At 39.3% G+C, this 17,501-nt stretch overlaps 1 protein-coding gene across 2 annotated transcripts in view; it reads left to right on the top strand.

Moving 5' to 3' along the window:
• SNW1 (SNW domain containing 1) overlaps positions 1-17,501 on the top strand; it is a 42,473-nt gene that overhangs the window by 20,437 nt on the left and 4,535 nt on the right. The window contains exons 5-12 of one of the 2 annotated variants that reach the window (XM_054447551.1): positions 615-710; positions 792-898; positions 2,611-2,715; positions 3,657-3,726; positions 4,666-4,731; positions 7,070-7,186; positions 8,544-8,685; positions 16,342-16,438. In XM_054447551.1, the coding sequence (XP_054303526.1) occupies positions 615-710; positions 792-898; positions 2,611-2,715; positions 3,657-3,726; positions 4,666-4,731; positions 7,070-7,186; positions 8,544-8,685; positions 16,342-16,438 (800 nt within the window). The remainder of the gene's footprint in view (positions 1-614; positions 711-791; positions 899-2,610; positions 2,716-3,656; positions 3,727-4,665; positions 4,732-7,069; positions 7,187-8,543; positions 8,686-16,341; positions 16,439-17,501) is intronic. The other variant, XM_054447553.2, reaches the window with a different exon arrangement.

Below are 17,501 nucleotides of genomic sequence, written 5' to 3'. Positions count from 1 at the left end.
AATATATTTTTCTTTTTCCTTTTTTTTTCTTTTGTCTTCTCATGGAAGAAAGCATTCTGGGTTTTTTTAACTGTGGCACATGTTTATTTTCTTAGTCTATGAATAGAGTTGATGGCAGAAAAGAGAAGCGTTGTAAGTAGGATGAGGTCAATAAAATTTTCCAGGCCCAGTGAATTTGGAAATTATTTGGTAATTTGGTAACCTGGTCAGGTACCAGAATTTGGTAACCTGACTTAAATTCTGATGAGTTTGTAATCCAGGATAATGGTGCTATAGGCAATTTATATTATCATTAATTTCAAGTTCTAGTGGGCCTCAAAAATAGTGATCATCAATGCATGATTTTGTTGGCATGGTTTATTTGGATACTGACTTGATTAGAAGATCTCAAATAATTTAAATGCATGAGGTCAAGGGAAAATTACTAACTTACAGCCAGGGTAGCAATTTGTTTATATATTTTAAGCTTCCTTGGTTTTAAAATCTAAAAGAGAAAATCTGAGTGTCCTAAATTTTTAAGTGTGCTGAGAGGGCTTGTTGACATCTGAAATGGCTAATGAGGTTTCTTTTCGTTGTTTACTTTTCTTAAGCCTGCTTGTGTTTGAACATTTTAGGTCATTTATAGCAAATACACTGACCTGGTTCCAAAGGAGGTTATGAATGCAGATGATCCAGACCTGCAAAGGCCCGATGAAGAAGCTATTAAAGAGGTAACTGGGAATTGATATATTCGATGACTGTTTACATCCTGATTAACTTCCAAACTCTCAATGTGATATTTCCTATTTCAGATAACAGAAAAGACAAGAGTAGCCTTAGAAAAATCTGTATCACAGAAGGTCGCCGCAGCCATGCCAGTTCGGGCAGCTGACAAACTGGCTCCTGCTCAGTATATCCGGTATGAATCATGCCTAGAAGACTTAGTTTCATTCTGAACTTGATTCAGCTTGGGGGGTGATGGTATTCTTTCACTAACCCACTTAGCAACCATTATAAATGCATTGTTTTAAATAATGACTCGAAGCCTGTCTACTGTCTTTGCAGACAGTTGAAAGCAGAATTTTTTAAGGTGTCCACTTTGGTTTTTGTTTGTTTTCTGAGATAAGGTTTCTCTGTTGCCCAGGCTGGAGTACGGTGACACCAACACAGCTCACTGCAGCCCCCACCTCCTGGGCTCAGGTGATCCTCCTGCCTTGATGCCACCATGCCTGGCTAATATTTTAATTTTTTGTAGAGACAGGGTCTCGCTGTGATGCTCAGGCTGTTTTCGAACTCCTGGGCTCAAGCAGTCCTCCTGCCTTGTCATCCCAAAGTGCTGAGATTACAGACTTGAGCCACCACACTTGGCGTCTTTTTATGCTTTTTTTTTTTTTTTTTTTTTTTTTGAGACAGAATCTTGCTCTGTTGCCCAGGCTGGAGTGCAGTGGTGTGATCTTGGCTCACTGTAACCTCTGCCTCCCAAGAGATTCTTCTGCCTCAGCCTCCTGAGTAGCTGGGATTACAGGTGCCCACCACCATACCTGGCTAATTTTTATATTTTTTTTTAGTAGAGACAGGGTTTCACCATGTTGGCCAGGCTGGTCTCGAACTCCTGACCTCAAATGATCCATCCTCCTCAGCTTCCCAAAGTGCTGGGATTATAGGCGTGAGCCACTGTGCCCAGCCTATGCTATTTTCTTTTTTTCTTTTTCTTTTTCTTTTTTTTTTTTTTTTTTGAGATGGAGTCTCACTCTGTCACCCAGGCTAGAATGCAGTGGCACGATCTTGGCTCACTGCAACCTCTGCCTCCTGGGTTCAAGCGATTCTCCTGCCTCAGCCTCCTGAGTAGCTGGGATTACAGGCTTGCACCACCATGCTCAGCTAATTTTTGTATTTTTAGTAGAGATAGGATTTCACCACGTTGGCCAGGCTGGTCTCAAACTCCTGACCTCAGATGATCCGCCCACCTCAGCCTCCCAATGTGCTGGGATTACAGGCATGAGCCACCCGGCCTGGCCCTATGCTATTTTCAAATTATATTTTTTGTTTTTAGAAATTAACAATTACTTGTGGTATATGACCTAAATCACAATTATTATTTATAGTTTTCCATTTATAGGTAATAGATATCTTTATAATACTTCTAAATTTTGAGGCATTTTACTTGACTAAATCTGCATAGAGAGTTGAATCACATACAGATATTGAGGGAAAATTCAGAGCTGGTAGGGCTGCTGTCATTATTCTTTTCTCTGTTTTATAACCTATGATTAATCAAAAACTGCTAACCGTAAGTTGCCTGCTGGGATTATTATGAGTGTTTTTTCCTCAGATGCAGGCATACCAAATAGGTACTATTTTCTAGACTGCTTATCTGTGAAACTGAACACAGCACCTTCCATGTTGGAAAACATATGAGGATGGGTTATTTGCAAACTAATACCACTCAAGTTTATATTTTGACTGTAACTCATAATTTATGTTCTTTTATCCCTCTTGCTGCTTTGTCTAAATATTTTGTTAATTTTCTGTTAATACTTTGGGAAAGGAATTGAAAATGTAGTCTAGCTTAAGATTGTAATAGAAGGAAAATACCTACTGAAAGCTTTAGTTTTTATCTGCTTTCTTCAGATACACACCATCTCAGCAAGGAGTGGCGTTCAACTCTGGAGCTAAACAGAGGGTTATTCGGATGGTAGAAATGCAGAAAGATCCAATGGAGCCTCCAAGGTTCAAGTAAGTAAAAAGGAATAGGCTACTAATACACACAATAACATGAATGAATCTCAAAACAATTATGCTGAGTGAAAGAAGCCAGGCAAAAACAAGTACATACAGTATGATTCCATTTATCTAAAACTCCAGGAAATGCAAACTAACCTATAGTTACAGAAAGTAGATAGGTGGTTGCCTCTGGGGAAGGAGGTAGGGACAGAGAGGAGATGGGAGGGACAAGAGGAATAGGCAAGGGGCAAGCAGAAACTTTTGGGGATGATAGACATGTTCACTATCTTGCTTGTGATGATGATTTCACAGGTGCATATTTATCTCAAAATTTAATCAAATTGTGTGCTTTAAATATGTATAGCTAATAAATGTCAATTATCTCAATAAAGCTGCTCTTTTTTTTTTTTTTTTTTTGAGACAGTCTCGCTCTGTCAATCAGGGTGGAGTGCAGTGGCATGATCTCAGCTCACTGCAACCTCTGCCTCCTGGGTTCAAGCGATTCTCTTGTCTCAGCCTCCTGAGTAGCTGGGATTACAGGCATGTGCCACAATGCCCAGCTAAGTTTTTGTATTTTTAGTAGAGACAGGATTTCACCGTGTTAGCCAGGATGGTCTCGATCTCCTGACATCAGGCGATCTGCCCACCTTGGCCTCCCAAAGTGCTGGGATTACAGGCATGAGCCACTGCACCTGGCCTAAAGCTGCTTTTTAAAGTGGAAAAAAGTATATTACCCTGCAAAATGACAATAATGTTGTGGAGGTGGGGTGAGTAACAGTTTCAAAGTTGGCATGTTTTATTCATTGTCGAAGTGGAGTGGTAAATGTATATCATACAGTCTCTGTTTTTGTCTATGTTTGAAACTTTTATGCAAGAAAAAGGAGGAGAGACTTGATATGATGACTAAAAGGGAGGAAACTATATCACTCTCTGGTTGTGTTTTTATACTTCAGGATTAATAAGAAAATTCCCCGGGGACCACCTTCTCCTCCTGCGCCTGTCATGCATTCTCCTAGCCGCAAGGTATTCTTTGCTGTCATCCAAAATATTTTTTTCTACTCATGGTTATTAATTTTATAGATAACCTCCCTATGCCTGTACAGGTGCATGTTACCACACTGACTTGTAGTTTCTTTTTTTATTTTTCAAGATGAAGTTTCAAGAATGCTTATGAGAATGTATATAACATGTTAGCTATAAGTTTTGTTATTAGTAACCCAAACCCTACTTTTAATGGAATGGACAGGGTCTGCTGTTTCAGTTTAAGGATGTTATAGGAAGTGAATATATGGGTTCATTAGGTCCCTGGTAATTTGAGTGACTTTTTAAGATATGCTTTGTTAACCAAAAGAACAATTTTTCATCCAAAAGAAGTCACATCAGCCGGGCATGGTGGCTCACGCCTGTAATCCCAGCACTTTGGGAGGCCGAGGCAGTCAGATCGCCTGAAGTCGGGAGTTCAAGAACGGCCTGACCAACATGGAGAAACCCCGTCTCTACTTAAAAAAAAATTAGCTGGGCGTAGTGGCGCATGCCTGTAATCCCAGCTACTTGGGAGGCTGAGGCAGGAGAATCACTTGAACCCAGGAGGCGGAGGTTGTGGTGAGCCGAGATCGCACCATTGCACTCCAGCCTGGGCAACAAAAGCGAAACTCTGTCTCAATAAAAAAAAAAAAAAAAGAAAACAGAAGTCACATTACTTTAAATATGGAAAAATACTAGCCAACATTTATAACTGTCAAAAATAATTTCTAGATTATTTTCCATTTTTCACACTAGTTCAAAGTTATTATTAGAATTATATGGTAAACTAGTGCTAGCAAACAAATGGACTGCTGGCCTTTTACTATGGCTGTGCATATGTCAGTGTATATGGAGCTGTCTTTGAAGATAAAGATTATACTTAGATTTACTTTGTAGACTATAAATCTAAACTTGTCTCTTCTTTCCCTCTTCTCTCAGATGACTGTAAAGGAACAACAAGAGTGGAAGATTCCTCCTTGTATTTCTAACTGGAAAAATGCAAAGGTAATTAAGTTGTCAAATCAGTCTCTATTAGTATAACCTACTGGAAAACACCAATAAAACAACTACAGCCTGCATAACTGTAGTTGAAACAACACGTGGTTTAACTGAGTATTTTCAAAAACGAATGCCCAATTTGGTGACTTTTTTAATGTAATAGAAATGTTAGTATGCCAGGCACGTGAATACCGTGTCAGTTCTTTTTTTTTTTGAGACGGAGTCTCACTCTGTCACTAGGCTGGAGTACGGTGGAATGATCTCAGCTCACTGCAGCCTCCACCTCCCAGGTTGAAGCGATTGCCCTGCCTCAGCCTCCTGAGTAGCTGGGACTACAGGTGCATGCTACCACGCCCAGCTAATTTGTTGTATTTTAGTAGAAACGGGGTTTCACCCTGTTGGCCAGGATGGTCTTGATCTCCTGACCTTGTGACCCGCTGGCCTCGGCCACCCAAAGGGCTGGAATTGCAGGTGTGAGCCACCGCACCCAGCCCCATATCAGTTCTTTTAGTGAATTGTAGCTTAGCAGAAGCACATAGAGAAGGAATAAGTAGAATAAAGTGTCACATAAATATAAGATGGTATTTAGAAAACTCAAATTTATATCTAAAAATTATTTCTAAAAGAAAGTAAACTGGTGTAAAAGATTATATGACAAAAGAACAGAGTAAATATTTGGATACTTTAAGTGCTTTAATATTCAACTACTTGGCTGTGTTGTAGTGAAGGCTTAAGCTATATATCTCTAATAATTGCCAAAGTTTCTAGGAGTTGTTAAGAATCTGTAGATTGTGGGATAGATTTGCTAATTACTGTTTCGTCTTCCCTGAATCATAGTTCATGATTTTATTTTTGATGGATAAAGAAGGCCATTTCAGGTTTCTTAAGAGAATTTATATACTCACCCTAAACAAAGAGGTTGTCGACTGGTCTGATTTGAGTTGATTAATATTATGTAACTGGATGGTATCTTGAGCTGGTTCTGTAATGCTTCATTTTATTATGAGACCATGGACTAAAAGTCAACATTTGAGAGACTAGTCAGATATCTGAAAAATAAAGCTAAGCCTGAAAGTTACATAGATATTCAAGTACAGTTCTTGAGTTATTGAAATGGGATGCAAAGTTTTAGAATGTAGAAGTTCAGTTGTTTAGCACACATTTTTTTTCTTTTTTTCTTTTTTTTTTTTTTTTGTGACAGGGTCTCGCTCTGTACTCCAGGCTGGAGTACAGTGGTATGATCATGGCTCACTGCAGCCTCAACCTCCCAGGCTCAGGCGATCCTCCCACCTCAGCCTCCCGAGTAGTTGGGACCACAAGTGTGCCCCACCATGCCTGGCTACTTTTTTGTAGTTTTGGTAGAGACGGCGTTTCACCATGTTGCCAGGCCAGTCTTGAACTCCTGGGGTCAAGCAATCCACCTGTGTTGGCCTCCCAAAGTGTTGGGATTACAGGCTTGAGCTACTCCACCCAGCCTTTTTTTTTCTATTTACTAAAACTTCAGGGTTCTAAGAATATAACAGATCATTAAGATAGTACAGCAGATTTAACTTCCTATAGATGCTAAGATTATAGTGATTCTGCCTTTGTTTGACTGTTCAATTTACTTGAGGAGCAACTGTTGAACTGTTTGACAGTGATTTCCTTTTATTAAAATACACAGTTATTAACACAAGTATCTATTTTTCCAGAGCTTGGGTTCTGAAATCCTGCTGTCTGAGTTTAAATCCTAGTCGTCCACTTACTAACTGTATGACCTTGGGGATGTTATGAAAGCATCAGTGAAATGGACACAATAATGTTAGAAGCTTTATAGAGTTATCGTGAAGGGTAAATGAGACCATAGGTGTAAGTGCTTGATCTTCTACATAAAGCACTCATTGATAGCTGCTGTTGTTTTGCATCATTGTGAAGAAAGATACAAGGAAAAAGAACCTCCAGTTAAGTGGTTCTCAAAATGTGGGCATATTTAAATTTAATTTTAGCCAGGCTCGATGGCTCATGCCTGTAATCCCAGCACTTTGGGAGGCCAAGGGCGGATCACCCAAGGTCAGGAATTCAAAACCATCCTGGCCAACATGGTGAAACTCCGTCTCTACTAAAAATACAAAAACTAGCCGAGTGTGGGAGGCGCACGCCTGTGGTCCCAGCTACTCGGGAGGCTGAGGTAGGAGACTCGCTTGAACCCAGGAGGCAGAGGTTGCAGTGAGCCGAGATGGCACCCCTGCCCTCCAGCCAGGGTGACAGAGCAAGACTCCAGCTCGAAAAAAATAAAATTAATTTAACTTCAAATAATTAATTGAAGCACTTCTGTGACTGGGTTTTCTATCTGCTTTCACTCTAGGGTTATACAATTCCATTAGACAAACGTCTGGCTGCTGATGGAAGAGGACTACAGACAGTACACATAAATGAAAATTTCGCCAAATTGGCAGAAGCCCTCTACATTGCTGATCGGAAGGTTGGTTTGTTATAATTTGTTTAATGCTCTTGTTACTTTTAAAATCCATTCTTGGTTACCTGAGGTACTGATAATTTAACTATAGTACCGAGCACCCAGAGAGAATATCACCCATGGTACGTGTGTCAGAAATGGCAGCTGGTAGTTGGCAGCTCTCTGCATGCTCCCAGCCTTTGTAGGTGTGTACATACACCCCACAGTGGTGATCCGGCTCCCTCACAACATGTCAGAATAATGGTTTCCTAGGATGATCCCATTTTATGAAGATTGCTAGGTTTCATAATTCTTGATTTCAAATTTTCCTCTATTTTAGATATAGATGTCCCCCAAAAGGGCGGTTGCAGGAAAAGGCAGATAAACATTCTAATGAATTGAATGCTACATAAAATGGCGTTCATAGCATTGGCCATCTATTAATATTACATAAGGTATTAAATATTATGGAATTAGGCTGGGCACAATGGCTCATGCGTATAATCCCAGCATTTTGGGAGGCCAAGACTGGTGGATTCCTTGAGGTTGAGAGTGCAAGACCAGCCTGGCCAATGTGGTGAAACTCCATCTCTACTAAAAATACAAGCATTAGCTGGATGTGGCGTGCACCTGTAATCCTAGCTACTTGGGAGGCTGAGGCAGGAGAATCTCTTGAACCCAGGAGGCGGAGGTTGCAGTGAGCCAAGAACGCACCACTGCACTCCAGCCTGGGCAGCAGAGTAAGACACTTCATCTCAAAAAATGTATATAAATATAAATATTATGGAATTAATATGTGATATTGAAGTTCACATGCATCATAGCATGTGTTTGGAACATAAAAAAATATGTCTTCTGTATCACAGTGAGTACCCTTATAAAAATTATCTAGCAGATGTAAGTTAAGATTTTATCTTGAGTTGACTTGATTAAACTTTGAAAATGTTATTAATTTTGAAAACGTTATTTTTTTGAGATGGATCTCACTATGTTGCCTAGGCTGGTCCCAAGCTCCTGAGCTCAAGCAGTCCTTCCACCCTGGCCTCCCAAAGTGCTAGGATTGCAGGAGAGAGCCACTACACCTGGCTTTAATTTTGTTCTTCAGATTGTTTCTGAGAAAGCATTAGTGAAATACTTGACTTACAAGATTAATTGGGGTCACGATAGTTTCAATCACTAAAATATTCCCAGAGAAAAAAGCTGACCTTGCAGTGTCTTCCAGGCAGGATATCTTTTAGTGGACAAGACTCTTTGTTTTAATTAGCAATAACAAATCTGAATTCTGTGTAATTGCTCTTACCAGCCAGATGTTAGGGAGTTGGATGATAGCCATAAATATTTATCCCATGATAGTGTCTTGTTTAACATGTGACTTTACCAACAGGCTCGTGAAGCTGTGGAAATGCGTGCCCAAGTAGAGAGAAAAATGGCTCAGAAAGAAAAGGAAAAACATGAAGAGAAACTTAGAGAAATGGCCCAGAAAGCCAGGGAGAGAAGAGCTGGGATCAAAACTCATGTGGAAAAAGGTATGACATTCTCATTACTGAATTGAATTTTACTTGGTGAACAAAATATATCTCATTTTAGAAAATCTTTTTTTTCCTACTGCATATTATAAAGTAGGTACATATAAACAAAATTTAGATACATCAGATATAGTGTAGAAATGGAGAGTAATCTCTACCTTAGTAAGCTGAAGCAACAGGAGATAAGAAAAAAGTGGGTCTTCAGTTTGGGACTGTACCAGAAATTTTTAAACTTCTGAGCAGTGTACTTTTCAAAATTGCATTATTACTCAAATGATAGGCTTGATTTTCTCTTATTTTAATCACAAAACTTAAGAGAAATTAGGTATCTAACAGAATAATTCAGCTCCCTCATATGGTGAAGTAATCCAGAGTTTTTCTATCTTGTAGGCTGTAATGCATTTCTCATCATTAAATCTGCCAGTATTTTCTCTCTGACTTGACTTAGTGGTCTACATTGGTGTGTTAATTCAATTAGAGTGGGAAGTCGAGTCCTAAGTATAATTCAAGAAATTTTGTGAGGGTGGTTTTTTTTTTTCATTACTAAATTCTTACCTGGTACATTTATTCATTCTTTCATTTATTTAGTTCATATTGAGCATCTGCTGTGTGCAAGGTTATCTTTTAGACACAAAGTGTTTTTGCTAGACAGTGGGTAGGGGGATGGGATATAACAGTCAATATTCTCGTGAGTGTAGACAGACAGAAGTTAATCATGTAGTATAGTAAAAGGTAATAATTGCTATGGAGGAAAAATAATACAGGGAAAGAGGATATAAAATTGCCAGAAGGTGAGAGTGGTCAAATAGCCCTCACTTCTGAGATGGTGCTGTTAGCAGAAATACTTGAAGAAAGTAAGGAAGCAAACCATGTGGATTTCTGGGGGAAGAGCATCCCACACAGAAGGGCCAGCAAGTACATGGCTCTGAGATGGGAGTATGCCTAGTGTGGCTCAAGGAAGAGCAGACAGGCCAGTATGACTGGATTGTATGAGAAAGAAGGGATAAGTAGGAGTTGAGGTGTCAGAATAGTTAGGGCAGGTGGGAAGAGTAGTGGCCAGATCATGTATGGCCTTTTAACCTAAAGATAAAGCTTTTACTACAAGTGAAAAGGGAAGCAATTGCAGGGTTTTGAGCAGAGTGATGTGACTTGACATACTGTTTTCCAGCTTTATTGAGGTATAATTGGCAAATAATTGTATAAAACATACAACATGATGTTTTAATATACACTGTGAAATATTCACCACTGTCAAGCTAATTAACTTACCAGTCATCTCTTATAGTTACTTTTTAAATTTTTTGGTGAGAACACTTCTCTCTTAGCAAATTTCAAATATACAATGCAGTACTGTTAACTATAGTTAACATACAGTATATTAGATCTCCAGAACTTACTCATCCTGCATAAATGAGACTTTGTACCATATGACCATTTCCCCTAACATATATTTTTAAAAGACCTCCCTGGCTGCTGTGTTAAAAATAGAATACTGTGGAATGGGCATGGGCTAATGCCTTCCAAATAAACTGTAAGAGAGATGGTAACAAGAGGTAGCAAAAACATGGTCCCATATTGGATGTATTTTGGTGGTAGAGTTGACAAAATTTGTTTGTGGATTAGGTGGAGATACAAAAAAAAGTAGGAGTTAAGGATGACTCCAGAACTTTTATCCTAAGCAGTTGGGAAGGATTAAATTGCCAACTGCTCAGGATAAAAGTAAATATTAATTTTATTTACTAATATTGGGAAGACTGCAGGAGGAACAGGTTTGGGAGGGAAAGATGAAGAATTTATTATAGTTAAGGATATGTTAAGTTTAAGATGGAGGTGCCAGGTAATTGGTTACAAGAGTCTAGAGTTCAACCATAGGGAAATAACCAGGGTTTTAAGTAGTGATCCACTTCCCTCAGTTATATATGAATGACTTAATAGGGTGAGATATAAATACCTGCCTGGTTGTATACCTAACCATAGAAGATAATTAGAAGTAAAACTTACTGCATTTGAGTTCTCTAAACTAATAAGAAAAAGACAACAGAATGGTTCTCAAGAAATTAAAAATTGTAATGAATCTCTTGCCAGATAGTAGTAAAAACTAACATTTATCAGGTGCTTCTTATGGTGGGCATCACTCTGAGTACTTTATTTGCATTATCTCATAATCCCTGGGGTAACCCTATGTAGTGGTACTATTATTGTGACTGTTTTACAGAGGAGGAAACTAAGGCTTATAGTATTAAGTAATCTGCCCAGGTCACATGGTTAATTGGCTATAGAAACAGGATTTGAATCCAGACAGGCTTGCTCCAAATCTTATGCTCTTAACTGTACTCCATTCCCTCAGACTGGCGAGGGTAGAAAAAAATGAAGATAGATATAAATGCAGTGGAAATCAAGATCCAGCCAGCCCCTAAGGAAAATAAGCAGACAGTTCTTTATTCAATAGAATCTTTGAAAATATAAGGGAAACATTATGCATAATTCTTTTTTTCTGACTTTATTATTATTATTTGGTTTTTTTGAGACGGAGTTTTGCTCTTGTTGTCCAGGCTGAAGTGTAATGATGCAATCTCAGCTGACTGCAACCTCCGTGTCCTGGTTTCAAGCAATTCTCCTGCTTAAGCCTTCCGAGTAGCTGGGACTAAAGGTGCCCATCACCATGCCCAGCTAATTTTTTGTATTATTAGTAGAGGTAGGGTTTTACCATATTGGCCAGGCTGGTCTCAAACTCCTGACCTCATGGGATCCACCTGCCTCAGCCTCTCAAAGTGCTGGGATTACAGGCATGAGCCAATACACCCAGCCTTTCCTGACATTTTATTATGAACATTTTCAAACATACAGAAAAGCTGATTTTTTTTTTTTTTTTTTAACAATTGACATTGCTCCCATGAAAGAAAAGCTCAGGACTTGACAGCTTCACTGCTGAATTCTTCCAAACATTTAAAGAACTAAATACCAGTTCTACTCAAAATATTCCAAAAAATTGAAGAGAAGGGACTGCTTCCAAATTCATTCTACAGGGTCATTAGTATCCTGACACCAAAACTAGACAAATATACAACAAAAAAGAAAACCACAGGCTAACATCCCTGATAGTCTTAGATGCAAAAATCCTTAACAAAATTCTAACAAACAGAATTCAACACATTAAAAAATATCATTCATCATAATCAACTGAACTATCCTTCATCCCAAGGATGCAAGGATGGTTCAGTATATGCAAATCAGTAAATGTGATACATCACATTAATAGAACCAAGAGTAAGAACCATAGCATCGTTTCAATAGAAACTGAAAAAGCATTTGAAAAAATTCAACATCCCTTCATGATAAAAACTCTCAACAAAGTGGGCTTAGAAGGAACATAACTAAAAATATTTAAGGCCATATATGACAAACCCACAGCTGACATTATACTGAATGGAGAAACATTGAAAGTCTTTACTCGGAGATCTGGAACAAGGCAAGGATGCCCACTTTCACCACTGTAATTCAACATGGGACTGGAAGTCCTTGCCAGAGAAATTTAGGCAAGAGAAAGAAATAAAGGGCATCCAGATTGGAAAGGAAGGCCAGGCACAGTGGCTCACATTTGTAATCCCAGCACTTTGAGGCTGAAATGGGCGAATCACTTGAGGTCAGGAGTTCAAGATCAGCCTGGCCAACATGGTGAAACCCCATCTGTACTAAAAATACAAAAATTAGCTGGGCATGGTAGCGTTCACCTGTAATCCCAGCTACTCAGGACGCTAAGTCACAAGAATTGCTTGAGCCCAGGAGGCAGAGGTTACAGCGAGCTGAGATCATGCCACTGCACTCCAGCCTGGGCAACAAAGCAAGACTCCATCTCAAAAACAAAAAAAAACAAGACATCAAATTATACTTTGTCAGAGACAGTATGATCCTATATTTAGAAAAACCTAATGATGCCACCAAAAAAACTTAAAACTGATAAACGCATTCAGTAACATTACAAGATACAAAACCAACATACAAACATCTGTAGCATTTCTATATACAAATAGCATACCCAAGCTGAAAAACAAGAAGGCAGTTCCATTTATAATAGCTACAAAAAACTACCTAGGAATAAAGGTTTTTTTTTTGAGATGGAGTCTCACTTTGTCACCCAGGCTGGAGTGCAGTGGCATGATCTCAGCACACTGCAACCTCCGCTTCCGAGGCTCAAGCAATCCTTGTGTCTCTGCCTCCCGAGTAGCTGGGGACAACAGGCGTACACCACCATGCCTGGCTAATTTTTTTTATTTTTAGTAGAGATGGGGTTTCACCATGTTGGCCAGGCTGGTCTCAGACCTCAGGTGATCTGCCTGCCTCGGCCTCCCAAAGTGCTGGTATTACAGGCATGAGTCACTGCACGTAGCCTCCTAGGAATAAACTTAACCAAAGAAGTGAAAGATCGCCACAAAGAAAATGATAAAAGACTGATGAAAGTAACTGAAGAGGAGGCTGGGCATGGTGGCTCACACCTGTAATCCCAACACTTTGGGAGGACAAGGCCGAAGGATTACTTGAGGTCAGGGGTTCAAGACCACCCTGGGCAACATAGTGAGACCCTATCTCTTTTTAAAAAAAAATAAAATTAAATTTTAAAAACAAATTGTAGAAGACACACTAAAAATGGAAAGATAGCCCATGCTCATGAATTGGAAAAATTAGTATTGTTAAAATGTTCATACTACCCAAAGCTAGCTCCAGACACAGTGCAATCCCTATCAAAATACCAATGACATTCTTCACAGAAATAGAAAAAACAATACTAAAGTTTGTATGGAACCACAAAAGACCCCAAATAACCAAAGCAATCCTGAATTTAAAAAAAAAAAAACTGGAGGCATCACACTGCCTGGCTTCAAAATATACTACAAGGCTATAGTAACCAAAGCAGCATGGTACTGCCATAAAAACAGACACAAAGACCAGTGGAACAGAATAGAGAACCCAGAAATAAATGGATCGGCTATAAATGCATGGAATTTTTTATTGTTTGGAGACAAGGTCTCACTCTGTCATCCAGCCTGGAGTGCAGTGGTGTAATCTTAGCTCACTGCAACCTCCGCCTCTCAGGCTCAGGCTATCCTCCTGCCTTGGCCTCCCAAGTAACTGGGACTAAGGCATGCACCACCACGCCTGGCTAATTTTTGTATTATTTGTAGAGACAGGGTTTTGCCATTACACTCAGGGTGGTCTCAACCTCCTGGCCTCAAGTGATCCACCCGCCTCAGCCTCCCAAAGTGCGTTACAGGCATGAACCACCACCATGCCCAGCCAATGTGTGGATTTTTAACACTGATGCCCAAAGCATACATTGGGAAAGGGATAGTCTCTTCAATAAATAATGCTATGAAAACCGAATATTCACATGCAAAAGAATGAAAATAGATCTCTATTTCTTATCACATACAAGAATCAAATCAAAATGGATTAAAGACTTAAATGTAAGGCCTGAACTATGAAACTACTGGATGAAAACATTGGGGACATGCTTCAGGACATTGGTCTGGACAAAGATTTTTTGGGTAAAATCTCAAAAGCACAGACAGCAAAAGCAAATATAGACAAATGGGATTGCGTCAAGCTGAAAAGCTTCTGCACAGCAGTCAACAGACTGAAGAGGCCACCTACAGAATGGAAGAAAATGGTTGCAAACTATTCATTTAAGAAAAATTAATAACCAGAATGTACAAGAACTCAATCGCAAAGAAACCAGGTAATCTGATTTTAAAATGGGCAAATGATCTGAATAGACAGTCTCAAAAGAAGACATACTTACGGCCAACAGGTGTATGAAAAAATGTTCAGCATCACTAATCATCAGGGAAATTCAAATCAAAACCACAGTGAGATATTATGTCACTCTAGTTAAAATGGCTGTCATTAAAAAGGCAATAACAGATGCTGGCGAGGATACAGAAGGGGGGGAGCACTAGTACATTTTTAGTAAGAATGTAAATTAATACAGCCACTATGGAAAACAGTATGGCAGTTCTTCAAAAAAACTGAAAATAGAGCCACTACATGATCCAGCAATCCACTGCTGGGTATATATCCAAAAGGAAATCAGTATATCAAATCAAAAAGGGATATCTGCACTTCCATGTTTATTGCAGTGCTCTTTACAATTACCAATCTACGGAATCAAGTTGTGTCCAGTGGGGGAATGGATAAAGAAAATGTGGTCTATATACACAATGGGATATTACTCAGCCATAAAAAAGAATGAAATCATGTAATTTGCAACAATACGGATGGAACTGAAGGTTATTAAGTGAATAAGCCTGGCACAGAAAAACGAATACTGAATCTTCCCACTTGTATGTGGGAGCTAAAAAAGTTGGTCTCAAGGAAGCAGAGAGTAGAATGGTGGTTACCAGTGGTTGGGAAGGATGTTCGGACAGGGAATGAAGAGAGATTGGTTGATGGTACAGAAATACAGTTAGAAAGAGTAAGTTCTAATGTTCCTAGTACAGTGGGGTGAATAGTTAATGATAATTTATTGTATATTGCAAAATAGCTAGAAGAGAAGAATCATGATAATTTATTGTATATTGCAAAATAGCTAGAAGATTTAGAATGTTCCCAACACAAAGAAACAAATGTTTGAGGTGATGGATATCCTAATTACCCTGATTTGTTTATTACACATTTTGTTCATGTATCAAATATATATACCCCATAAATATGTATAATTATTATATATCAAAAATAAATTTTAAAAGTAATTAACATTGATAAATTTGCTTTATCACATATTTGCCCATCTTTCTATCCATGTATCTGTCCGATTTACTGCATTGCATTTCAAAGTAAGTTGAAGACAGCAGTACATTTTACCCTTAAATATTTTAGCTGCATGCTTGATTCTAGAATTCACATTCAAAAATTAAACTAATATCATTTATTAGACTTAAATTAATTGCAAGTAAGGTTTAAAAGGCTGAGTGTGACTACAAAGAAGTTTGGAATTTTCTGTCTAAGGTTAAAAAATATTCTCTTGTTCAGAATATTGGCTGGGCGCTGCGGATCACTTGAGGTCAGGAGTTTGAGACTAGCTTGGTGAAACTCCATCTCTACTAAAAATAAAAAATTAGCCCAGCATGGTAGTGCACGCCTGTAATCCCAGCTACTTGGGAGGCTGAGGCAGGACAATCGCTTGAACCCGGGAGGCGGAGGTTGCGGTGAGCTGAGATCGCGCCACTGCATTCCAGCCTGGGCAACAAGAGCGAAACTCCGTCTCAGAACAAACAAAATACTAATGGGACTGAGTGCAGTGGCTCACACCTGTGACTCCAGCACTTTGGGAGGCCTAGGTGGGAAGATCACTAGAGCCTGGAGTTTGAGACCAGCCTCGACAACATAGTGGGACCCCATCTTTACAAAAAATTAAAAAATTAGCCAGGCATGGTGGCACACACCTGTGGTCCCAGGTACTCGGGAGGATGAGGCAGGAGGATCACTTGAATCCAGGAGGTAGTGGCTGCAGTGAACCATGTTCATGCTACTGCACTCCAGCCTGGGTGACAGAGTGAGACCCTGTCTCTTTTTAAAAAATTATATATATACACACATGTGTACACATATGCACACATATAATACATGTTACAGTGAAGTACTTTTCAACTGTTCACACAGAGGATGGGGAGGCACGTGAGAGGGATGAAATCCGGCATGACAGGCGAAAAGAGAGACAGCATGACCGGAATCTTTCCAGGGCAGCTCCTGATAAGAGGTAGGTGTTATTTAAGATATGTACCAATCATGGCGGCTGGGCGCAGTGGTTCACCCCTGTAATCCCAGCACTTTGGGAGGCCGATGCGGGCGGATCACGAGGTCAGGAGATCGAGACCATCCTGGCTAACACGGTGAAACCCCGTGTCTACTAAAAGTACAAAACATAGCCGGGCATGGTCGTGGCAGGCTCCTGTAGTCCCAGCTACTTGGGAGGCTGAGGAAGGAGAATGGCGTGAACCCGGGAGGCGGAGCTTGCAGTGAGCCGAGATCGCGCCACTGCACTCCATCCTGGGCGACAGAGCGAGACTCCATCTCACAAAAAAAAAAAAAAAAAAGATATGTGCCAATCATGAAGAGTGGCCTTTTTGTACCTTTTAGAGCAGAGTTTTAGTCCACTAAGATCAGTTTTGCTTCTCTCCCTTTCTTCTTTAGTTTGATAACTTAATAAATTAGCACTTAATTTTCTTGTACTTAACTACTTTGTCTTAGCTCTAGTTGACTGTCTTTGGAATTAATCTTTTCTTCCATCACTTATTCAGAATTGAGAATGATGGGAATATAGAAAATGGAATTGAGATCAGATTTTTGAAAAGGATGTAGCAGTAAATTTGGACTGTTATAGTCCGTTCTTTTCCTACCTTAAATGGTGAGATAAATGGATTATGTGCCTCTTTAGACAGGAAATAAGCTTTCATGCTTTTATTGAGATCATTTTATATGCATAGTACTTTATCTAGTACAATTGAAGAGAAGAGCAGTTTTGAAAGAAGTAGAAAATCAGCTCATTTTTAGGAGTAGTTTAACTTACAGTTCAGAAAGACAGAGCTATCCATAAAATAATTTGAGAAAATTTGCAAAGCACTCTTAGTAAGTATAAACGTATAGAACAAACTAAATATATATATGAGGGCATAGAGTAAAGTAGGAATTGGGGAAGTTTATGGCTCACCAAAGGCTGAGGACTAAAAGTTCTGAAAAGTAGAGGAAATGCTGCAATACAAAGGTGGAATTCTGAGTGAGGGTTAAATGCAAATATAAAATATTTTCTTCCCAAATGAACA

The sequence above is a fragment of the Pongo pygmaeus genome, chromosome 15 (assembly GCF_028885625.2).
Source record: "Pongo pygmaeus isolate AG05252 chromosome 15, NHGRI_mPonPyg2-v2.0_pri, whole genome shotgun sequence".
NCBI lineage: Eukaryota > Metazoa > Chordata > Mammalia > Primates > Hominidae > Pongo > Pongo pygmaeus.
This window is presented reverse-complemented; position numbering and strand designations above follow the sequence as displayed.